The 18,993-nt window shown below is 40.1% G+C and overlaps 1 protein-coding gene across 1 annotated transcript; it reads left to right on the forward strand.

The window, feature by feature from the left end:
* The first annotated feature begins 8,471 nt into the window (after positions 1-8,471).
* TMED2 (transmembrane p24 trafficking protein 2) lies at positions 8,472-17,848 on the forward strand. Its single transcript, XM_027125043.1, has 4 exons — positions 8,472-8,746; positions 10,183-10,375; positions 13,169-13,276; positions 16,316-17,848. The coding sequence occupies exons 1-4, from the start codon at positions 8,567-8,569 to the stop codon at positions 16,438-16,440; spliced, it is 606 nt and encodes a 201-aa protein (XP_026980844.1). The 5' UTR covers positions 8,472-8,566; the 3' UTR covers positions 16,441-17,848.
* Positions 17,849-18,993: the final 1,145 nt, after the last annotated feature.

Raw genomic sequence — 18,993 nt, forward strand, 5'->3', positions numbered from 1 at the left:
AGACCCACTTCAGACCTAGGGACACATACAGACTGAAAGTGAGGGGATGGAAAAAGATATTTCGTGCAAATGGAAATCAAAAGAAAGCTGCAGTAGCAATACTCATATCAGATAAAATAGACTTAAAATAAAGAATGTTACAAGAGACAAGGAAGGACACTACATAATGATCAAGGGATCAATCCAAGAAGAAGATATAACAATTATAAATACATATGCACCCAACGTAGGAGCACCTCAATACATAGAGAACTGCTAACAGCTATAAAAGAGGAAATCGACAGTCACACAATAATAGTGGGGGACTTTAACACCTCACTTATACCAATGGACAGATCATCCAGACAGAAAATTAATAAGGAAACACAAGCTTTAAATGACACAATAGACCAAATAAATTTAATTGATATTTATAGGACATTCCATCCAAAAACAGCAGATTACAATTTCTTCTCAAGTGCACACGGAACATTCTCCAGGATAGATCACATCTTGGGTCACAAATCGAGCCTCGGTAAATTTAAGAAAATTGAAATCATATCAAGCATCTTTTCCGACCACAACGCTATGAGATTAGAAATGAATTACAGGGGAAAAAACGTAAAAAACACGAACACATAGAGGCTAAACAATACGTTACTAAATAACCAAGAGATCACTGAAGAAATCAAAGAGGAAATCAGAAAATACCTAGAGACAAATTACAATGAAAACACGATGATCCAAAACCTATGGGATATAGCAAAAGCAGTTCTAAGAGGGAAGTTTATAGCAATACAAGCCTACCTCAAGAAACAAGAAAAATCTCCAATAAACAATCTAACCTTACACCTAAAGGAACTAGAGAAAGAAGAACAAACAAAACCCAAAGTTAGCAGAAGGAAAGAAATCATAAAGATCAGAGCAGAAATAAATGAAATAGAAACAAAGAAAACGATAGCAAAGATCAATAAAACTAAAAGTTGGTTCTTTGAGAAGATAAACAGAATTGATAAACCTTTAGCCAGACTCATCAAGAAGAAGAGGGAGAGGACTCAAATCAATAAAACAAGAAATGAAAAAGTAGTTACAACAGACACCGCAGAGATACAAAGCATCCTAAGAGACTACTACCAGCAACTCTATGCCAATAAAATGGACAACCTGGAAGAAATGGACAAATTCTTAGAAAGGTATAACCTTCCAAGACGGAACCAGGAAAAAATAGAAAATATGAACAGACCAATCACAAGTAATGAAATTGAAACTGTAATTAAAAATCTTCCACCAGGGGCTTCCCTGGTGGCACAGTGGTTAAGAATCCGCCTGCCAATGCAGGGGACACAGGTTCGAGCCCTGGTCCAGGAAGATCCCACATGCCGTGGAGCACCTAAGCCTGTGCGCCACAACTACTGAGCCTGAACTCTAGAGCCCATGAGCCACAACTACTGAAGCCCGCGCGCCTAGAGCCCATGCTCTGCAACAAGAGAAGACACTGTAATGAGAAGCCTGTGCACTGCAACAAGGAGTAGCCCCTGCTCTCCACAACTAGAGAAAAGCCCCTGCGCAGCAACAAAGACCCAATGCAGCCAAAAATAAATAAATAAAATAAATTTATTTAAAAAAATATGGCTTAAAAAAAATCTTCCAAAAAACAAAAGTCCAGGACCAGATGGCTTCATAGGTGAATTCTATCAAACATTTAGAGAAGAGCTAGCACCCATCCTTCTCAAACACTTCCAAAAAATTGCAGAGGAAGGAACACTCCCAAACTCATTCTACAAGGCCACCACCCTGATACCAAAACCAGACAAAGATACTACAAAAAAAGAAAATTACAGACCAATATCACTGATGAATATAGATGCAAAAATCCTCAACAAAATACTAGCAAACAGAATCCAGCAACACATTAAAAGGATCAAACACCATGATCAAGTGGGATTTTGCCCCAGGGATGCAAGGATTCTTCAATATATGCAAATCAATCAATGTGATACACCATATTAACAAATTGAAGAATAAAAACCATATGATCATCTCAATAGATGCAGAAAAAGCTTTTGACAAAATTCAACACCCATTTATGATAAAAACTCTCCAGAAAGTGGGCATAGAGGGAACCTACCTCAACATAATAAAGGCCATATATGACAAACCCACAGCAAACATCATTCTCAATGGTGAAAAACTGAAAGCATTTCCTCTAACATGAGGAACAAGACAAGGATGTCCACTCTCATCGCTATTATTCAACATAGCTTTGGAAGTCCTAGCCTCGGCAATCAGAGAAGAAAAAGAAATAAAAGGAATACAAATTGGAAAAGAAGAAGTAAAACTGTTGCTGTTTGCAGATGACATGATACTATACATACAGAATCCTAAAGATGCCACCAGAAAACTACTACAGCTAATCAATGAATTTGGTAAAGCTGCAGGATATAAAATTAATGCACAGAAATCTCTTGCATTTCTATACACTAATGATGAAAAATCTGAAAGAGAAATTAAGGAAACATTCCCATTTACCATTCCAACGAAAAGAATAAAATACCTAGGAATAAACCTATCTAAGGAGATAAAAGACCTGGACTCAGAAAACTATCAGACACTGATGAAAGAAATCAAAGATGATACAAACAGATGGAGAGATATACCATGTTCTTGGATTGGAAGAATCAATACTGTGAAAATGACTATACTACCCAAAGCAATCTACAGATTCAATGCAATCCCTATCAAATTACCAGTGACATTTTTTACAGAACTAGAACAAAAAATCTTAAAATTTGTATAGAGACACAAAAGACCCCAAATAGCCAAAGCAGTCTTGAGGGAAAAAAATGGAGCTGGAGGAATCAGACTCCCTGACTTCAGACTATACTACAAAGCTACAGTAATCAAGACAATATGGTACTGGCACAAAAACAGAAATATAAATAAATGGAACAGGATAGAAAGCCCAGAGATGAACCCATGCACCTATGGTCAACTAATCTATGACAAAGGAGGCAAGGATATACAATGGAGAAATGACAGTCTCTTGCATAAGTGGTGCTGGGAAAACTGAACAGCTACATGTAAAAGAATGAAATTAGAACACTCCCTAACACCATACACAAAAATAAACTCAAAATGGATTAGAGACCTAAATGTAAGACCGGACACTATAAAACTCTTAGAGGAAAACATAGGAAGAACACTCTGACATAAATCACAGCAAGATCTTTTTTGATCCACCTCCTAGAATAATGGCAATAAAAACAAAAATAAACAAATGGGACCTAATGAAACTTAAAAGCTTTTGCACAGCAAAGGATACTACAAACAAGATGAAAACACAACCCTCAGAATGGGAGAAAATATTTGCAAATGAATCAACGGACAAAGGATTAATCTCCAAAATATATAAACAGCATATGCAGTTCAATATTAAAAAAACAAACAACTCAATCAAAAAATGGGCAGAAGACCTAAATAGATATTTCTCCAAAGAAGACATACAGATGGCCAAGAAGCACATGAAAAGCTGCTCAACATCACTAATTATTAGAAAAATGCAAATCAAAACTATAGTGAGGTGTCACCTCACACCAGTTAGAATGGGCATCATCAGAAAATCTACAAATGACAAATACTGGAGAGGGTGTGGAGAAAAGGGAACCCTCTTGCACTGTTGGTGGGAATGTAAATTGATACAGCCACTATGGAGAACAGTATGGATGTTCCTTAAAAAACTAAAAATAGAATTACCATATGACCCAGCAATCCCAGTACTGGGCATATACGCAGAGAAAACCATAATTCAGAAAGACACATGCACCCCAGTGTTCATTGCAGCACTCTTGCATTAGCCAGCACATGGAAGCAACCTAAATGCCGATCGACAGACGAATGGATAAAGAAGTCGTGGTACATATATAAAATGGAATATTACTCAGCCATAAAAAGGAACGAAATTGAGTCATTTGTTGATACGTGGATGAATCTAGAGACTGTCATACAGAGTGAAGTAAGTCAGAAAGAGAAAAACAAATATCGTATATTAACGCATGTGCGTGGAGCCTAGAAGAATGTTGCAGATGAACCAGTTTGCAGGGCAGAAATAGAGACACAGATGTAGAGAACAAATGTGTGGACACCAAGGGGGGAAAGTGGTGGGTAGTGGGTGGTGGTGGTGGGATGAATTGGGAGATTGGGATTGACATATACACGAATATGTATAAAATAGATAACTAATAAGAACCTGCTGTATAAAAATAAAATAAAATAAAATTCAAAAATTCATAAAAAATAAAAAAAGAAAAAGTCGAGAGAGAGAGAGAGAGAACAAGGAAGAAGCAACAACAGTTCCTTTTCTGACCTAGCTTTGGAAGTCACAGAGTGTCACATCTTCCACATTCTCTTAGGCAAAGGTCAGTCACTAAGTCAATTCTGCCTCCCATTCCAGGGGAGGGGAATCAGGCTCCAATATATATATATATATATATATATTTTTTTTTTTTTTGCCTGTGCCGTGCAGCATGTGGGATCTTAGTTCCCCGACCAGGGATCGAACCCGTGCGTCCTGTAGTGGAAGCGCAGAGCCCTAACCACTGGACCGCCAGGGAATTCCCTAGGCTCCACCTTTTGAAGGGCGGAGGATCATGGAATTCCTGGATATATTTTGAAACCATCATAACAGGCAGTGATAGAGCTGAGGAACCCAACAGGATGGTGAGACACTGCACAGATTAACAAAAGCAGAAAGACACCAACCCATTTAGGACTAGAGAAAGGAAGGGACGAATTAGGACTGTCAAAGCTCAGGACCCAGGACCACCCAGTGGAATCGGGACCTTCAGAGGAGCTGGAGCCTTGAACATGCAGTCACTAGCGGAGGTGCTTCCCAAAGCAGTGAGGGAGACAAATGCTCTGGCTTCTTCCTTCCTCCGCCCTCTAATCTTCCGCCAGTGCCTGGAACCGGCTGAACCTACCAGGAAGCAGCGTGAAAGGGAGCCTGGGAAACAGATTTCCTTGTGATGCAGAGGTGAGCAGAGAGGTCTGGGATGGGTCTGAGATTAAAGGCCTAGCACGGAGTCCCCCAGAACAGCTTATTTGATTAAGTGCTGATGTTGTGGTCAAACTTGTATTGAATTTTCATTATTTTTTATATCAATATTGTTATTAATAAAGTGACTTAAAAAATTTTTGGTTGTGTTTTTGTTGCTGCGCATGGGCTTTCTCTAGTTGCCGCGAGCAGGGGCTACTCTTCATTGCGGTGCGCGGCCTTCTCATTGCAGTGCCTTCTCTTGTTGCAGAGCACAGGCTGTAGGCGCATGGGCTTCAGTAGTTGTGGCGTGCAGGCTCAGTAGTTGTGGCTTGTGGGCTCTAGAGTGCAGCCTCAGTAGTTGTGGCGCATGGGCTTAGTCACTTCGTGGCATGTGGGATCTTCCCGGACCAGGGCTTGAACCTGTGTCCCCTGCATTGGCAGGCGGATTCTTAACCACAGCGCCACCAGGGAAGTCCCTAAAGTGACATTTTAAAACTGAAAATGAGGGACTTTCCTGGTGGGCCAGTGGTTAAGACTCCGTGCTTCCACTGCAGGGGGCACGGGTTCCATCCCTGGTTGGGGAACTAAGATCCCACACGCCGTGTAGTGTGGAAAAAAAAACTGAAAAAAGAAAAGAAAAATGAAAGAAAATTCTCCAGTCTCCTTTACTCTTTCCTAATTTTAAAAAAGACTTCTGTAGGACCAGAAGGGAAGGGGAATGTTAATGCCCAGACAGGAGAAAGCTGATTTAGGCTTTCTGTGGAAACAGCCTTTGTTCTTCTCTTTAAAACTTGTCAGCATTGGAGAACTGACTATGCAACTGATAAAAATCCCTCATCACTTTCTAACCTGGTTTCCTAGTCTCTGCCACAACAAGCCTCTGATTCCACGAAGAAATAATTTATCTTGTCCACTCTATGTCCATACAGGAATGTGTATGTGAATGTTCATAGCAGCTTTCCTAATAATAGCCAAAAAGTGGAAACAACCCAATGTCCATCAATGGGTGAATGGGTAAACAAAATATGGTCTCTCCACATAATACAGTATTGTTCTGCCATAGAAAGGAACGGTATACGGACACAGGCTACAACATGGATGAACCTTGAAAACATTATGCTGGGTGAAAGAAGCTGGTCACAAAAGGCCACATATTGTATGATTTCCTCCCACAGAGACAGAAAGTAGATCAGCCTGGGGTGGGGGGCGGTATGGGGAATGGGGTATGACTGCTAATAAGTCAGCATTTCTTTTTGGGTGATGAAATGTTTTGGAACTAGACTGGTGATGGCTGAACAACTCTGCGGGTGACCTGACAAATCCTGAGAGCCTGTAGTTCTTTGAATTAATTTGTCTTCAGATCCTGAAATATTGTTGAAAGATACTTGATGACTAATTATGACAAGGGTGCTAAAAAGAAAAACCTGGGCAAAGAAGAAAATATACCATGTAGTTGATAGATTTTATAGTTTTGTGATTAGAGTTACTTTTGTCTCTTTTCCAATTTTTGATAGCATCATTACTTTTATAATATAACATATAAATTTATAGATGACTTCTGGCTGCATCTTTGGTTTGGCCACCACCATGTTTTCAAAAATTGGAGTTGAATGTATTTAGATACAGCGTCTATGCTTCAGTTTGCCACACTCCTCCCTACTCCCTATTGCCTTAAGCTGATGCCATCTCATATAAACTGCTTGATCCCTGAAGGCATTTGGATTTGGGTCCCATGACTTACATAATAAAACCCCCATAATATACAATTCACTGTGGTCCACTGAGATGCTAAGTGTCCACATTTTAAATCCCTGACAAGTGGAGTTAGAATGTTATTTAATCAGTTTGAAAATGAAAATGAACATTTAACATCCAGATAAAAACAGAATTGTTCTTGATACTTTTCTACAGAGTTGGGTTGCTTGGGAAGTAAAAAAGGCTATATTTGTCGGTTTATTTCACTTTAATAGGAAACCTCTTAAGGTACAAACAGAAAGAGATTTACTATAGGGAAATAGTGGCTTCTAAATGGGCTGGTGAGGCTGGAGAAGCAAGCTCTAGGCTGAGCCTCCCTCCAGTGAAGGCTGCCAGGATAACATTATGGAACTGACCTGCCAGGAAAAGCAGGGCCTTTTGCAAGGTGGGGAATCAGGGGACCAATACTAGAACTCTGAGTTCAGTAACACATTTTCACAGCCAGGAACCTTCCATCACCCAAGCTGCACCTGTTTATTGACACCTGAGTGGGAAACTGGATACTGGGCTACTACTGCCCCCTATTGCCTGATAGCCTTTGAAGAAATAATCCCTCAAACTTGCACAGCACATTTATGTACATAGCGTCACCGGATCCTCATGATAACTTTACCAGATAAGCAAAGAATGTGGTGGCACATTTTTTATAGATAGGGAAATTAAGGTTCAGAGAGGTGATGGAACATAATTAAGGTCACACAGCTATGTGCAACACTGGAGTAACAATCCATATCTCATCTTCAGGCCAGTTCAGTGAACTTGATATGTCAGCTAACATGTCATGAGTGAGGTTTTTTGTGGCCCTATGCTACAGCCTAAGAGCATAGTACAGACATGCCAGGACTAGTGCCTCATGAGTGACACAGACTGGTAAATAACGATAACTCAGTAGGCACAAATCTGCCTTGTAAACACAGAGGAAGGGGTCTAGTATTTGGTAGAAGGAGGTCTGGAGAGGCCATCTGAGTTGGGTTTTGAGGGATGAGTCGGAGTATGCCAGGAGGCAAAGACTGGAAAAAAATTGTCTTAGTAGCTGGCAAGAGCTAAAGGGGTGTCAGCAAGACTTTGGGGAGGTGAGAGACTTCTAATTTTGGAGGATGTAGACAAGGTAAAATTTTTTTATTTTTTTGTAGTTGTATTATATACATACAGTAAAATACGGAGCATTATTCTTAAGTATACAGCTTCCTGAGTTTTAAAAAAAGCGTACGTAAACACTCATGTACCCATCATTTAGGTGGCGATATAAAACATTTCCAACATCGCAGTAGGTTTCCTCGTGCCCCTTCCCAGTGTATACCCGTCCCCATCCTTCCCCAGTCGGTTGTTGCGAGGTGAGGGGAGGCTAACATAAAATCTCGAGTCCTTGGCTTCAGCCCCATTCCTCCTTCCACTTCTATTGCTGCCTCCAAATCTTTCGCCGTCTTTGTGGATAATCCTAAGAAGGTCGTGCATGGGGCGGAAGAGGTTTCTTGATACTACCGCTTTCTAGCGTGCTTCACGGAAACTTAGGCTGTACGCGAACGGGGATAGGGATACGGACGATGGTTTCTGGTCCTTCGGAGCCACCGTCCAGGCTCGGGCAGCGCAGAGCTGCCTTGTCCCTCGGCGGCCGCCGTGCGTCCGTTACGTGGCAGCAACTGGCGCCCACCAATCCACGGCGCCCGCATCAGCCCCCTCGGGTGGCGCAGCCGGAAGGGGCGGAGCTGAGGTGGCGGCGGCTGAGACGACAGCGGTGGCAGCGGTGACGGCGGCTCTGGAGGCCGCAGTCCCGGTCCTGGCTTCGGCCCCAGCCCCACCATGGTGACGCTCGCTGAGCTGCTGGTGCTCCTGGCCGCCCTCCTGGCCACGGCCTCGGGCTACTTCGTCAGCATCGACGCGCATGCCGAGGAGTGCTTCTTCGAGCGGGTCACCTCGGGCACCAAGATGGGCCTCATCTTCGAGGTGGCCGAGGGCGGCTTCCTGGACATCGACGTGGAGGTGCGGGCGCGTTGCCCGCGGCCGAGGCGGGGTCGCGCGGCCGCTCGGGGGTTGTCGGCACCCGGGGCCCGCGGGGGGAGCGGGACGCGGAGGCCGCTGTCCGAGTACTGGGAGGGGCCCGAGCCGCCACCCGGCGACCTCCTAACGGTCCTTTTCCCCGCGCCCGCCAGGATTCCGGGCTCCGCTCGGGATACGGAGCCGTTGCGTGGTTGCTTTGGATTCTCAGCTTGAACGGCGTGTTCCCTTTGGAACCTCTCGCCGAGCTTTGTCGACCAGGCGCCGCGTGTCAGCTCCGGGCCCAGGAGGCGTTTCACAGTCGCGTTTAGCTAGTGGCAGGTCTCGATGCTTCCCTTCATAGCGCAAATTAAAGTTGAGACGTGGCATGGGAACTTCTGAAAAAGTAAATCGGAAGCTATGGAGGAGTGCTAGGCAGACGTTCACGTTGTGTTTGCTTTTATTTTTTCACCCGAGTTAACTCGGGCTAACACAAACCTCCGGATACCTCGTTTAGCCATCTCATGACTAGGAGAGTGGAGTTGGGTCATGCAGTTTAGAAGTGACTGCAGCGTAGTATCTGGAGAAAACGGAAAATTATTTTAAGAAACTAGCAGTCCCTAAAATTTCTCCTGTGTCTATTTTTAAGTTCAGGGAATGACTCGCTTCTGACTTTCTTTTTAGGAAACCAGATGTAATTACTATTTAAATTTAACTATTAGTATGATTAATTGGGTCTAAGGATTTTCCATCTGACAGTGACCATCAACTGAGTGGGACATAAATCGCACAAAACAAGTGAAGTCCAGAAATAAGGAGATGACGGAAGGAATGACTGTTAAAATTAGCTAAGATCTTAAGACATCAGCTATTTCAGTCTGCACGTTTTACAGGTGGCACGGGCTTCATAAGAGGAACTGACTTGAGCAAGGCCTAACAGTGGGGTAACACACTGGGGTGAGAACATGGGGCTCCCAATTTCCAACCTAGTCCTTTCCCTTAGGCCTTTAGGCATCTCAGATGAAGCAGTTTCCTTTACCGGCAGATCAATCAGGAAAACCTAGATGTGTAGCTTGCTCAAAATTCTTAGTTTTAAAGAGATTTCTTTTTTTTCTGGTTTTGATATTAACAGCTACATATTTGCCTGTTTGTTGGTGGTGGTGGGCCACTTGAAGACAAGTGTAAGGTGTGTTTCTGAGGGGTTTACGTTTAAGTTGGACAAATAAGACAAATGTTGTCACATAGACAAATGTAGAGTTGAAAGGTGTTCGAGAGCCTTGTTTCTTAAATGGGAGAACTGCAGCCCAAAGAGGTTACTGTCAGTAACTGAAGTGGAGCCAACGGCAGGTTACATTTTCTTAGAGAATGTTCTATTGCCAACAGACATCACTTAGGATTTTAAATCTTTTGAGCTATCTCACGCGTTTCTCTCCTGCTTCCAGATTACAGGGCCTGATAATAAAGGAATTTATAAAGGAGACCGGGAGTCCAGTGGGAAATACACATTTGCTGCTCACATGGATGGAACATATAAGTTTTGTTTTAGCAATAGGATGTCCACCATGACTCCAAAGATAGTGATGTTCACCATTGATATTGGGGAGGCCCCCAAAGGACAAGACATGGAAACAGAAGGTGAGATGAACATTCAGAAGATTGATAACACATTCTAAGAGTTAATATTAATTCTGTGCATTTTATCCACCTGAGTGGAGTGTTTGATATTTTAGGTTCTCTGACTGTATTTATGACCAAAAACCTTTTGTGAAATATACTTTTTATTTATCGAAATCTCCTAATTAACAAAAAGAAGTTATTGGAGGTTCATGTTTATATTTTACTTCTTTACAATTGCCATTTCAGGCAGCTTAGTCACTTGTGCTCTTATAAGCATGTAGGTTACATGTGTCTTAGGTTGTTTGTTCTGTTAATTTGCTTATTCTGGTATACACATTTTTAGTTGCTCATTTGTATACATGACTAGTTTAGCTAAACTTTTTGTATGTGTGTGTTTATATCTTATACTTTTCTTCAGGTGGTGGAGATACCTGGGATGGTATGTGGATTGATTTTTGACAGCATCCTGTCTTTCTGCATATTTTTGTTGGCTACTGTCTAATTTCTGCTTTCCTTCTTTCTAACCTCAGTTTGTTAGCATGAGAGTGTTCTTTCTCTTAGTTAAAAAAAAAAACCCTACAGCTAATTTAGAGTTTTAGAGTGGTGGTTTTTTGGTGGTTTTCTATTTGGTTACAGGAGATACAGGTTAGGTCATTTGAAACTTGGTTAGATGTGAAATGCAGTTCTAGGAGCCATGTCTAGATAAGGTGACAAAAGCTTTGTCAGACATATGTTGCAGTTGGATTAATTTTTATTCCTCAACTGACCAGCAGTGAACCCTAAATTGATTCTTCTGGATAAATTGCTTACCAGGAACCAGCATGTAAGGATTTTTTTTTTTTTTTGGGCACAGTACATTTCAGGATTTTTGGAAACTAGTAGTAGTAGTAGTAGTAGTTTTAATAGTACTTCATAGTATTAATGTGATATCATTTGCCCTAGATAGTGAGCACTTAGTAGAGTATTTACATAAAGAAGGTGAACTGTTTTTAGGTGTTGAAATCTATAATTTAGAGAATCATACTACTAAGAAATTTCTGTGCTTGCTTTCCAGGGTCATTTGCAGTTCAGGACTTGGCTAATTCTCAAGGAGAATTAGGAGTTTTGAAGGGCTTTGACTTTGTTCATTTTCTGGAAATTAGTCCTTTCTAAATAGTCAGAAAATGTTGGCTGATGAATGTGAATACTCTTCTTAAATCTTTTAACACGATATTTAAAATTCTCGCTTTTGCTTGTTAATATCAGTGAATGGCAACTATAAAATCAAGCTTTCCTCTAAAGCAGTGGTTCTCAGGTTAGGATGATTTTTGCCCCCCAGGGGACATTCGGCAGTATCTGGAAACATTTTTGATTCTCATGGCTGGGTTGGTGGTTGTACAATGCATTGGACAACTTCCCACCACAAAGAATTATGTGGTACAGAATGTCCATAGTGCTTCTCCTGAGAAACCCTTCTCTAAAGGTTCCACCTAGTGCCTGGGCTTTTCACATGAAGCTAGTGAGGGATCATTTGTGATTCCAGCCCAACTACCTTAAAATGGTAGAGGCTCTTGGTTTCTCTTAAGAAATGTAGGATTATCTGTGGAATTATCTTGGAATTCAAGATGAGGCCCAATCTTGGGCAGTCCTGAAGAAACCCCTCCGATGCAGTCTTCCCTTGTGGTATATTTTTTTCATACCTGTTTGTTCATTGTCATAATACAGCATTACATAGAAGCATACACTTATTTTTCAGAACTGTTAGTTTACCTTGCTAAAGAGAATACCTGCTTTTAAACCTTGCGTGGCTGAGAGCTTGTTTCTTCACTTGCAGTGCCTGCTGTTTCCCACTGTAGTGAAATTATTGCTTTGACTATAATAGAAGAATGTTGAGTTGGTGTGGATTTTCCTCAGAGCATCTTCATGTTTTTCTCTGCTCAGCTTCATAAAGATTAAAAGTCAGTTTTGATACTACTCCTAAATTAACATTAGAGTTATATGATTTTTTAAGAGTAGATTTTGATTTAGTTTAAATATCATTATTTATAGGATTATTATTAGGGTTTTGTTTATTTTATGTTTTGTGGCTCCTCCTCCCCCCCCCCCCCCGCCAGTCTTTTTATTTTCTCCACTATGGTTAGCAGTGAGTTTAGTGAACTTAAGTTAGGAATTCCTAGGAAGACATTTCTTAGGGTTGTAGTCCTTTAGTTAGTAAACGTTGTATAGTATGTTTCCTACTCTGAAAAGGGTTTCTCTACTGGGAATGAACTTGAAAAAATGCATTGAGAATTAAATTGTCATCAGTGGTCCAAAATGATGTCTGAGCCATTTCTTAAAAATAGCTTCTTTTGGGGCTTCCCTGGTGGCACAGTGGTTAAGAATCTGCCTGTCAATGGAGGAGACACGGGTTTGAGCCCTGATCTGGGAAGATCCCACATGCCGTGGAGCAGTTAAGCCCGTGCGCCACAACTACTGAGCCTGTGCTGTAGAGCCCGCGAGCCACAACTACTGAGTCCGTGTGCCACGACTGCTGAGGCCTGTGCACCTAGAGCCCGTGCTCCGCAACAGGAGAGGCCACCACAATGAGAAGCCCGTGCACCGCAATGAAGAGTAGCCCCCGTTCGCCGCAACTAGAGAAAGCCCGCGCGCAGCAACAAAGACCCAACGCAGCCAAAAATAAAATAAAATAAATAAATTTTAAAAAGTTAAAAGAAAATAGCTTCTTTTGTATGCCTTCTCTGGAGGAATTTTTTGGTTTTTTTTTTTTTTTTTACTGCTTTTCAGAAAGAGATTGCCAAGTATGAGCTAATCTGTTTTCAAATCCGTTTGTAGCTCACCAGAACAAGCTAGAAGAAATGATTAATGAGCTCGCAGTGGCAATGACAGCTGTAAAGCATGAACAGGAATACATGGAAGTTCGGGAGAGAATACACAGAGCAAGTAAGTTAATGATTTGACTGGGGGCCGTGAATTGGTGATGGTGTATTACCCAAGAGCTTGCTTGTATTTTCCTCATTTGGAAATTTTGCAAACATAAACATACTAAAATATTGACTTAAAAAAACATCTATGCAAAGATATTTTTTGAGTATACATGTTTCTTTGTAGAACTTTGTACTAGACTAGTTTATTATTGGGACATTCATTCTGAACCAAACCTTAAGAGTTTAAAAAAATGTATGGTCAGCTAGGGAGTAAGCTAATGGTTTTCGTAAAGCAGAAGGGAAAAACACTGAAAAATGGATATTGCTTTTTTTTTTTAACTTTTTATTTTATATTGGAGTATAGCCGATTAACAAAGTTGTGATAGTGTCAGGTGCACAGCAAAGCGACTCAGCCATACATATACATGTATCCATTCTCCCCCAGACTCCCCTCCCATCCAGGCTGCCACATAACATTGAACAGAGTTCCCTGTGGTATTGCATTGGTTTTAAATCACACATCTGAAACTTTTGTGCCAGTGTGGTAAATGTTATATGCTGAGGCTTAGCTGTTTTTCTAAAACCTAATGTTTAGTCTAGTTAAAATAGAAAGCATTAAACCATGAATAGAGGTACTCACCAGGTGAAGATCAGTTTGGGCTCCCAAGTTTGTAAACTGGGAATTGAGAATGTATTAGTCTTCAGAAACATTGATAATTGGAATCCCATCTTAGGTTGCAAGAGCCTGTTTTAGCCCAGGATGTAGCATTAATTATGTTGGTTTTGCATTTAAAATTAAGAGGTACCATATTGACCCACAGACCAGATGACCATATTTTAGATCCAGGTCCGCACCCATTCAGTATCTTCATCCTCCATGTTGTCCTTGGGGATAGACCTCACTGGGAGCAAGCTCGTCTGTAAATGTAAAGTGGCTTATGTCTGGAATCTTTGTTTTGAAGTTGGGGTAGGGAGTGGAGAGAAGAGCGACTCAAATAGATAAGAACAGGTTGAATTTCTTCAAGATGTGATTTCTGTTCTTCCCACCCTCTTACATCTATTCTTGCTGCTGATGGAAAGGCCCCTTTAAGACCTAGAGTGCAGACTTCACCTGTCCTTGGGAGAATAATGAGTAAATGTAACAGACTGGAGAAGTGCCTCTGTTCTCCCTTTTTTGGGATGGAATGGGGCCTGAGATGGACCAAGGCTTTTATGCATACTCTCTTGCCTCTTCCACCATGATTCCTTCTCCTTGCCTGCACTCTTGATCTCCTCACCCTCTGGAATCCCTACCTTCTCTCCCTTACCTGTCGGTTATTTTGCTCCCAGGTGGGGGCCAGCCCATTCTGGGATGAGAAGGGCAGTGAACAAAGTGTGAGGACTCAGAGTTTTCACTGCTTTGTAGTTTAAGTAGTTCAGGCCAGGTGGCTTTAAGGAAATAGGAGGTTCTTGGGAACACAGCAGCCAGAGGAAGCACCAGTCTTCCAGTCTATGGGGACATCCAACCTTATTCTCTCGTCGTTAATTTGAATGGAGATACTCTTGTATTTGTTTCACAAACAAAATAGAATTTTAGACATTCAGTTTAATTTCACAAATCAAATAGTTCCCACAATGTTGTTTGTTATTTGTACATCTTCCTATAACACTGGCTTCTCAGAGATGGCTCTAATGAGACTTTTTTTTTACACTATGGTATTGTAATAGCTCTGTGTTGCTTTTAGATCAGGCTAATGTGTGAATGGCAAGAGAACAGCGTCTTATATACACACATTTTCCTAGATGGTTACTTTCCTATGTTAGTATGCTTCAGTGTGTTCTATTTAAGCTTAAAGATGCATTTTTCTATAAGTGAATGGAGAGATAAATACTTCTTTTTATGTGGTTGCTTAATATTTTGAAGTGTTTACTCAGCCATTCCCCTTTTAGACAAAAATTTTAAGATGCTAGTCATTCAGTTATGCTAGAAATTGGTTACTAAGTTTGCAGCAGAAATAAACTTCATGCCATGGAATTAGCACTAAAATGTAAGTGTTGGTGGTTTTTAGAGTTCTAGTTAATGTTCTTGGGCATGTGTCTGTTTTTAGTCTGGAAAAAACCCCACTGTTTTGAATAACTACAAGTTATCTTTCTGGAAACATTTAATTGCTTTTCACTTCTTTTTGAGTGATCATCAGTCCAGTATTTATTGCAATTCTAGTTTATCTTTTAATAAATGGTATACATACATCTAAAAATAGGACAGTTTTTCATCTATATTACTGTATTGCTCATTATTATTGTTTTTAGTATTGGCCATTTGCAGAAAAATCAGAAACTACCCAGTGCTTTTAAAAAGTTAAGGAATTTGATCAGGAAGTTGAAAGAATGTGATATAAATTGAGTGGAATAAAATAATATAGTCACGGTTGTTCCTTTGATGATCAAATTCTTAGCTTAAAAATGGGGTAAATCATGAGACTAGTACAGGTTTGTCTAGTAGTAACTGCCAGTACTGGTCCATGAAACTGAGAAACCTCACCATCTAGAGCAGATGCTAAGTACTGTACATAGTGCTCAGTAAATATTTATTGGATAAATGCTTAAAGAGAAAGGCACTTAGACTGACACATTTTGACTTGGTAGGTAGTGCTTTTTGGTTAACTCTGTGATCTTGAAATAATCTCTTGATTTTTTTTTTTTAAGTCAATTTTCTGATTCAGCAAAAAGGATTGTAATGCAGGGACTTTCTAATGTGTTGGATTGGGTTTTAACCCTAGACTGTGACCTTAGGCAGGTCACTTGTCCTCTCTTTTCTCATGCATAATCAGATTGGGCTTGACTGAACTCCATGAATCTTTAAGGTCTCATCTAGATCTAAAGTTCTCTGCTTCTAAGTTCGTTAAGTTGCTTGGGGACAAAAGACAGAGGTATTTAGAGTATTGTGAGTGTTGTGTGAAGTATTACTCTCACATGGAGTTAAGAATAGGGGATAATTTATGATGCCTATGCTGTTTTTTTTTTTCTTTCTTTCTTTTTGTTAAATTTTGTTTGTTTGTTTGTTTGTCCTCAACAGTCAATGACAACACAAACAGCAGAGTGGTCCTTTGGTCCTTCTTTGAAGCTCTTGTTCTAGTTGCCATGACATTGGGACAGATCTACTACCTGAAGAGATTTTTTGAAGTCCGGAGGGTTGTTTAAAAAGCCTTTTCCTGATGATCTGAAACTCATAATTCACTGTTTACCAGACATCTTGGTCATAATAATGTCATTAGTTTCTATGTTTTTATTTTCTAAACTGTACATTCACAGCTTCTGTTTCTTTGTGATTAATAGATATTGGGGGAAAACACTTTTTTAGGAAAGTTACAGTGAAAATTTGACATGTGATTGGCATGATTTCATATTTCAGTTCTTTCTCCATATACAGGTCCTTCCAGAACTCAAACACTGTAAGTGGAATTAGGTGTATAGTCCTTATTATATCTTCTTTCCTTTTGTTTTCATAGTAAAATGCAGTTTGTTCAGGATAGTACTTTACTGATAGTACTTTACTAAAAATGACTGCATTCTTGGGATCCCTTATCCTGCAGTTCAAGTCATTAAAGGTTCATTTTGTTGTTGAGTCCTTATCAGAAACAACAATCTGAATCTTGACATGTTCTATCCAGCCTAATGGCAGAGCTCTATGACTAGAGGATGCTACCAGGTTGGTACTTTTATACTTTGTCTGTCTTGTTTTTGCTTTAAAGATAAGACTTAAACCAACAACCTTTTTCCCCTTTAAAGTTTTACTTTGCTTAGAACTCAATCACCTCCACTTAAAATTGTTGACACAAGCAGCTAATAACCATTTTTTGGTTTCTGCCTAACCTTGTAAGAAGTCTCTATTAAAGCCAATTCTCTGGGTGTTGCAGCGAACGGTGGTTCTTTTTCTTTCTATGCTGGCACATCCACTTTCTCTACTCTTGGCACGGAGGAGGTATGCATTCACATAATTGGAAAAATCTGGATTTGTGAAGCCAAAGGGTTAAAAGCCTCTTGGATTTCTTTGCAGTGATATACAGCCACTATTTTATTTTTGATCAGTGGCATTTTGGCCACTGTTTAATTAGTGTACTGAGCATTACTGTCAGTACTAGGGTGTTTGTTTTTGTTTTTCTTGGGTCTTTCTTTTTTTGGCACATGTGAATTTTGTATAAAACGAAATGACTTTCTCTTGGCCTCTGATGATGGGTTTAAAATTAAAGGAGCATCTAGTTTTGGTGTGGGGATGATCCAGGATTATGTTGTGACTGATGTATATTGATTACTTGTACATTTGTTTTGGATCTTTGCAAGGGGAAAACTACAAGTAACGAGTTTTATATAATTAATTTAAATTTGTTACAGGTTTTCATGTTCAGGATAAACAATTTTTCAACCTTGGGTGAAAATACTTGCAACAGTTTAAGGTGACTGTGTTTTACCTTAGGACAACTGTTGCATGCCAATTTGTGTGCGTGTGTGTGTGAAAACACTTCAAAATTGAGTTAAAAGATGTACATTTAAAATTGGTTGTGTATCTAATCTGCCCCAGGTCCAGTAAATAAACAATTCTTTTTAAAAACAGTCTTGGTATTCTGTGTTTTATCTATTAACGATTAATTCACATTTGTTAAATACCAACTTGCTAATCATATTTGAAATGAGACATGTCATGTTTTCTGAGTAATGATGCCTGTTATAAATATGTTACTTTTTATGTCTGTAAACCTGAGGATAGTGAATAGGAACCCAATTTTAGGTTTCCCCGTGTGATTCCTTTGATGGGTTAGTGTTATTAACATCTTAAGTATTTTTTTCATTGGAAAAAAAGTTTGAGTTATTTTCACTCAACCACCTGGTTTGTGGATGTGGGAAATAACTTTAAAAGGGATCAAATGATTTGCCCAAGGCTCCCAGATGAAGAGTGATTGATGGGACCAGAATCTAGATCTCTGCCTTTAGAAATGTTTCCTCGTCCTCTATTACACTAAGGGCCTGCTAGTAATAAAAGAAACTATGGTTTATCCAGCACTGTGTAATGTTCTGGCCTGACGCTAAGCGCTTTACATGGTCTGCCTCATTTATTTCTCAAAACATCTATTACCTTGGGTGCTATTATAATCCTCATTATGGAAATAAGCAGGCTTGGAAAGGGTCCCCAGATCAGAAAATTAGTAAGTAGACCCCAAAATGAAAATGCAGCTATGCGTTTTCCTTCTGTCTTTGCTTTCAGACCTGTTTGGAAGTCCTATTTTATAAAACAGTTGTCAAAGGCGTTTTGAGGATGTGATGATGGCATTAAAGTGAAAATGTTGCCTTAGGCTTTACTCTTTCACTTTCTAGTTTGAGATGACTGGAGTTTGCATAAGTACTGTCCCCATTTATTCATTCCTAAAATATTTGGATGACTGCTGTGTGTAACCAGTTGTAGGCACTGAGATAAATAGAACAGAAAAATTCCCATTATCCTAGGATTTACCTTTTAGAAATTATATGGCATATTAATGATAAATGATATGGCGGAAAAATAAAGCAGGGTAAGTGGATTAGGAAGGCATCACTGAAATGATATTTGAAAAGTCCTGATGGATGTAAGGGAGCAAGCCAAGCTAAAGGTATGGGCCCAGCTCATAATAGCTGGTCAGTAAAAGCTTGCTGAATGAATGTACACGTCCACGAGTCAATCCAGTGGTGAACACAGGAATAAGCTGCAGTGTTCCTGTTTAG

This window comes from Aethalodelphis obliquidens, unplaced genomic scaffold (genome assembly GCF_003676395.1).
Source record: "Aethalodelphis obliquidens isolate GAN/ISIS:26980383/991018 unplaced genomic scaffold, ASM367639v1 scaffold28, whole genome shotgun sequence".
In the NCBI taxonomy this organism is placed as follows: domain Eukaryota; kingdom Metazoa; phylum Chordata; class Mammalia; order Artiodactyla; family Delphinidae; genus Aethalodelphis; species Aethalodelphis obliquidens.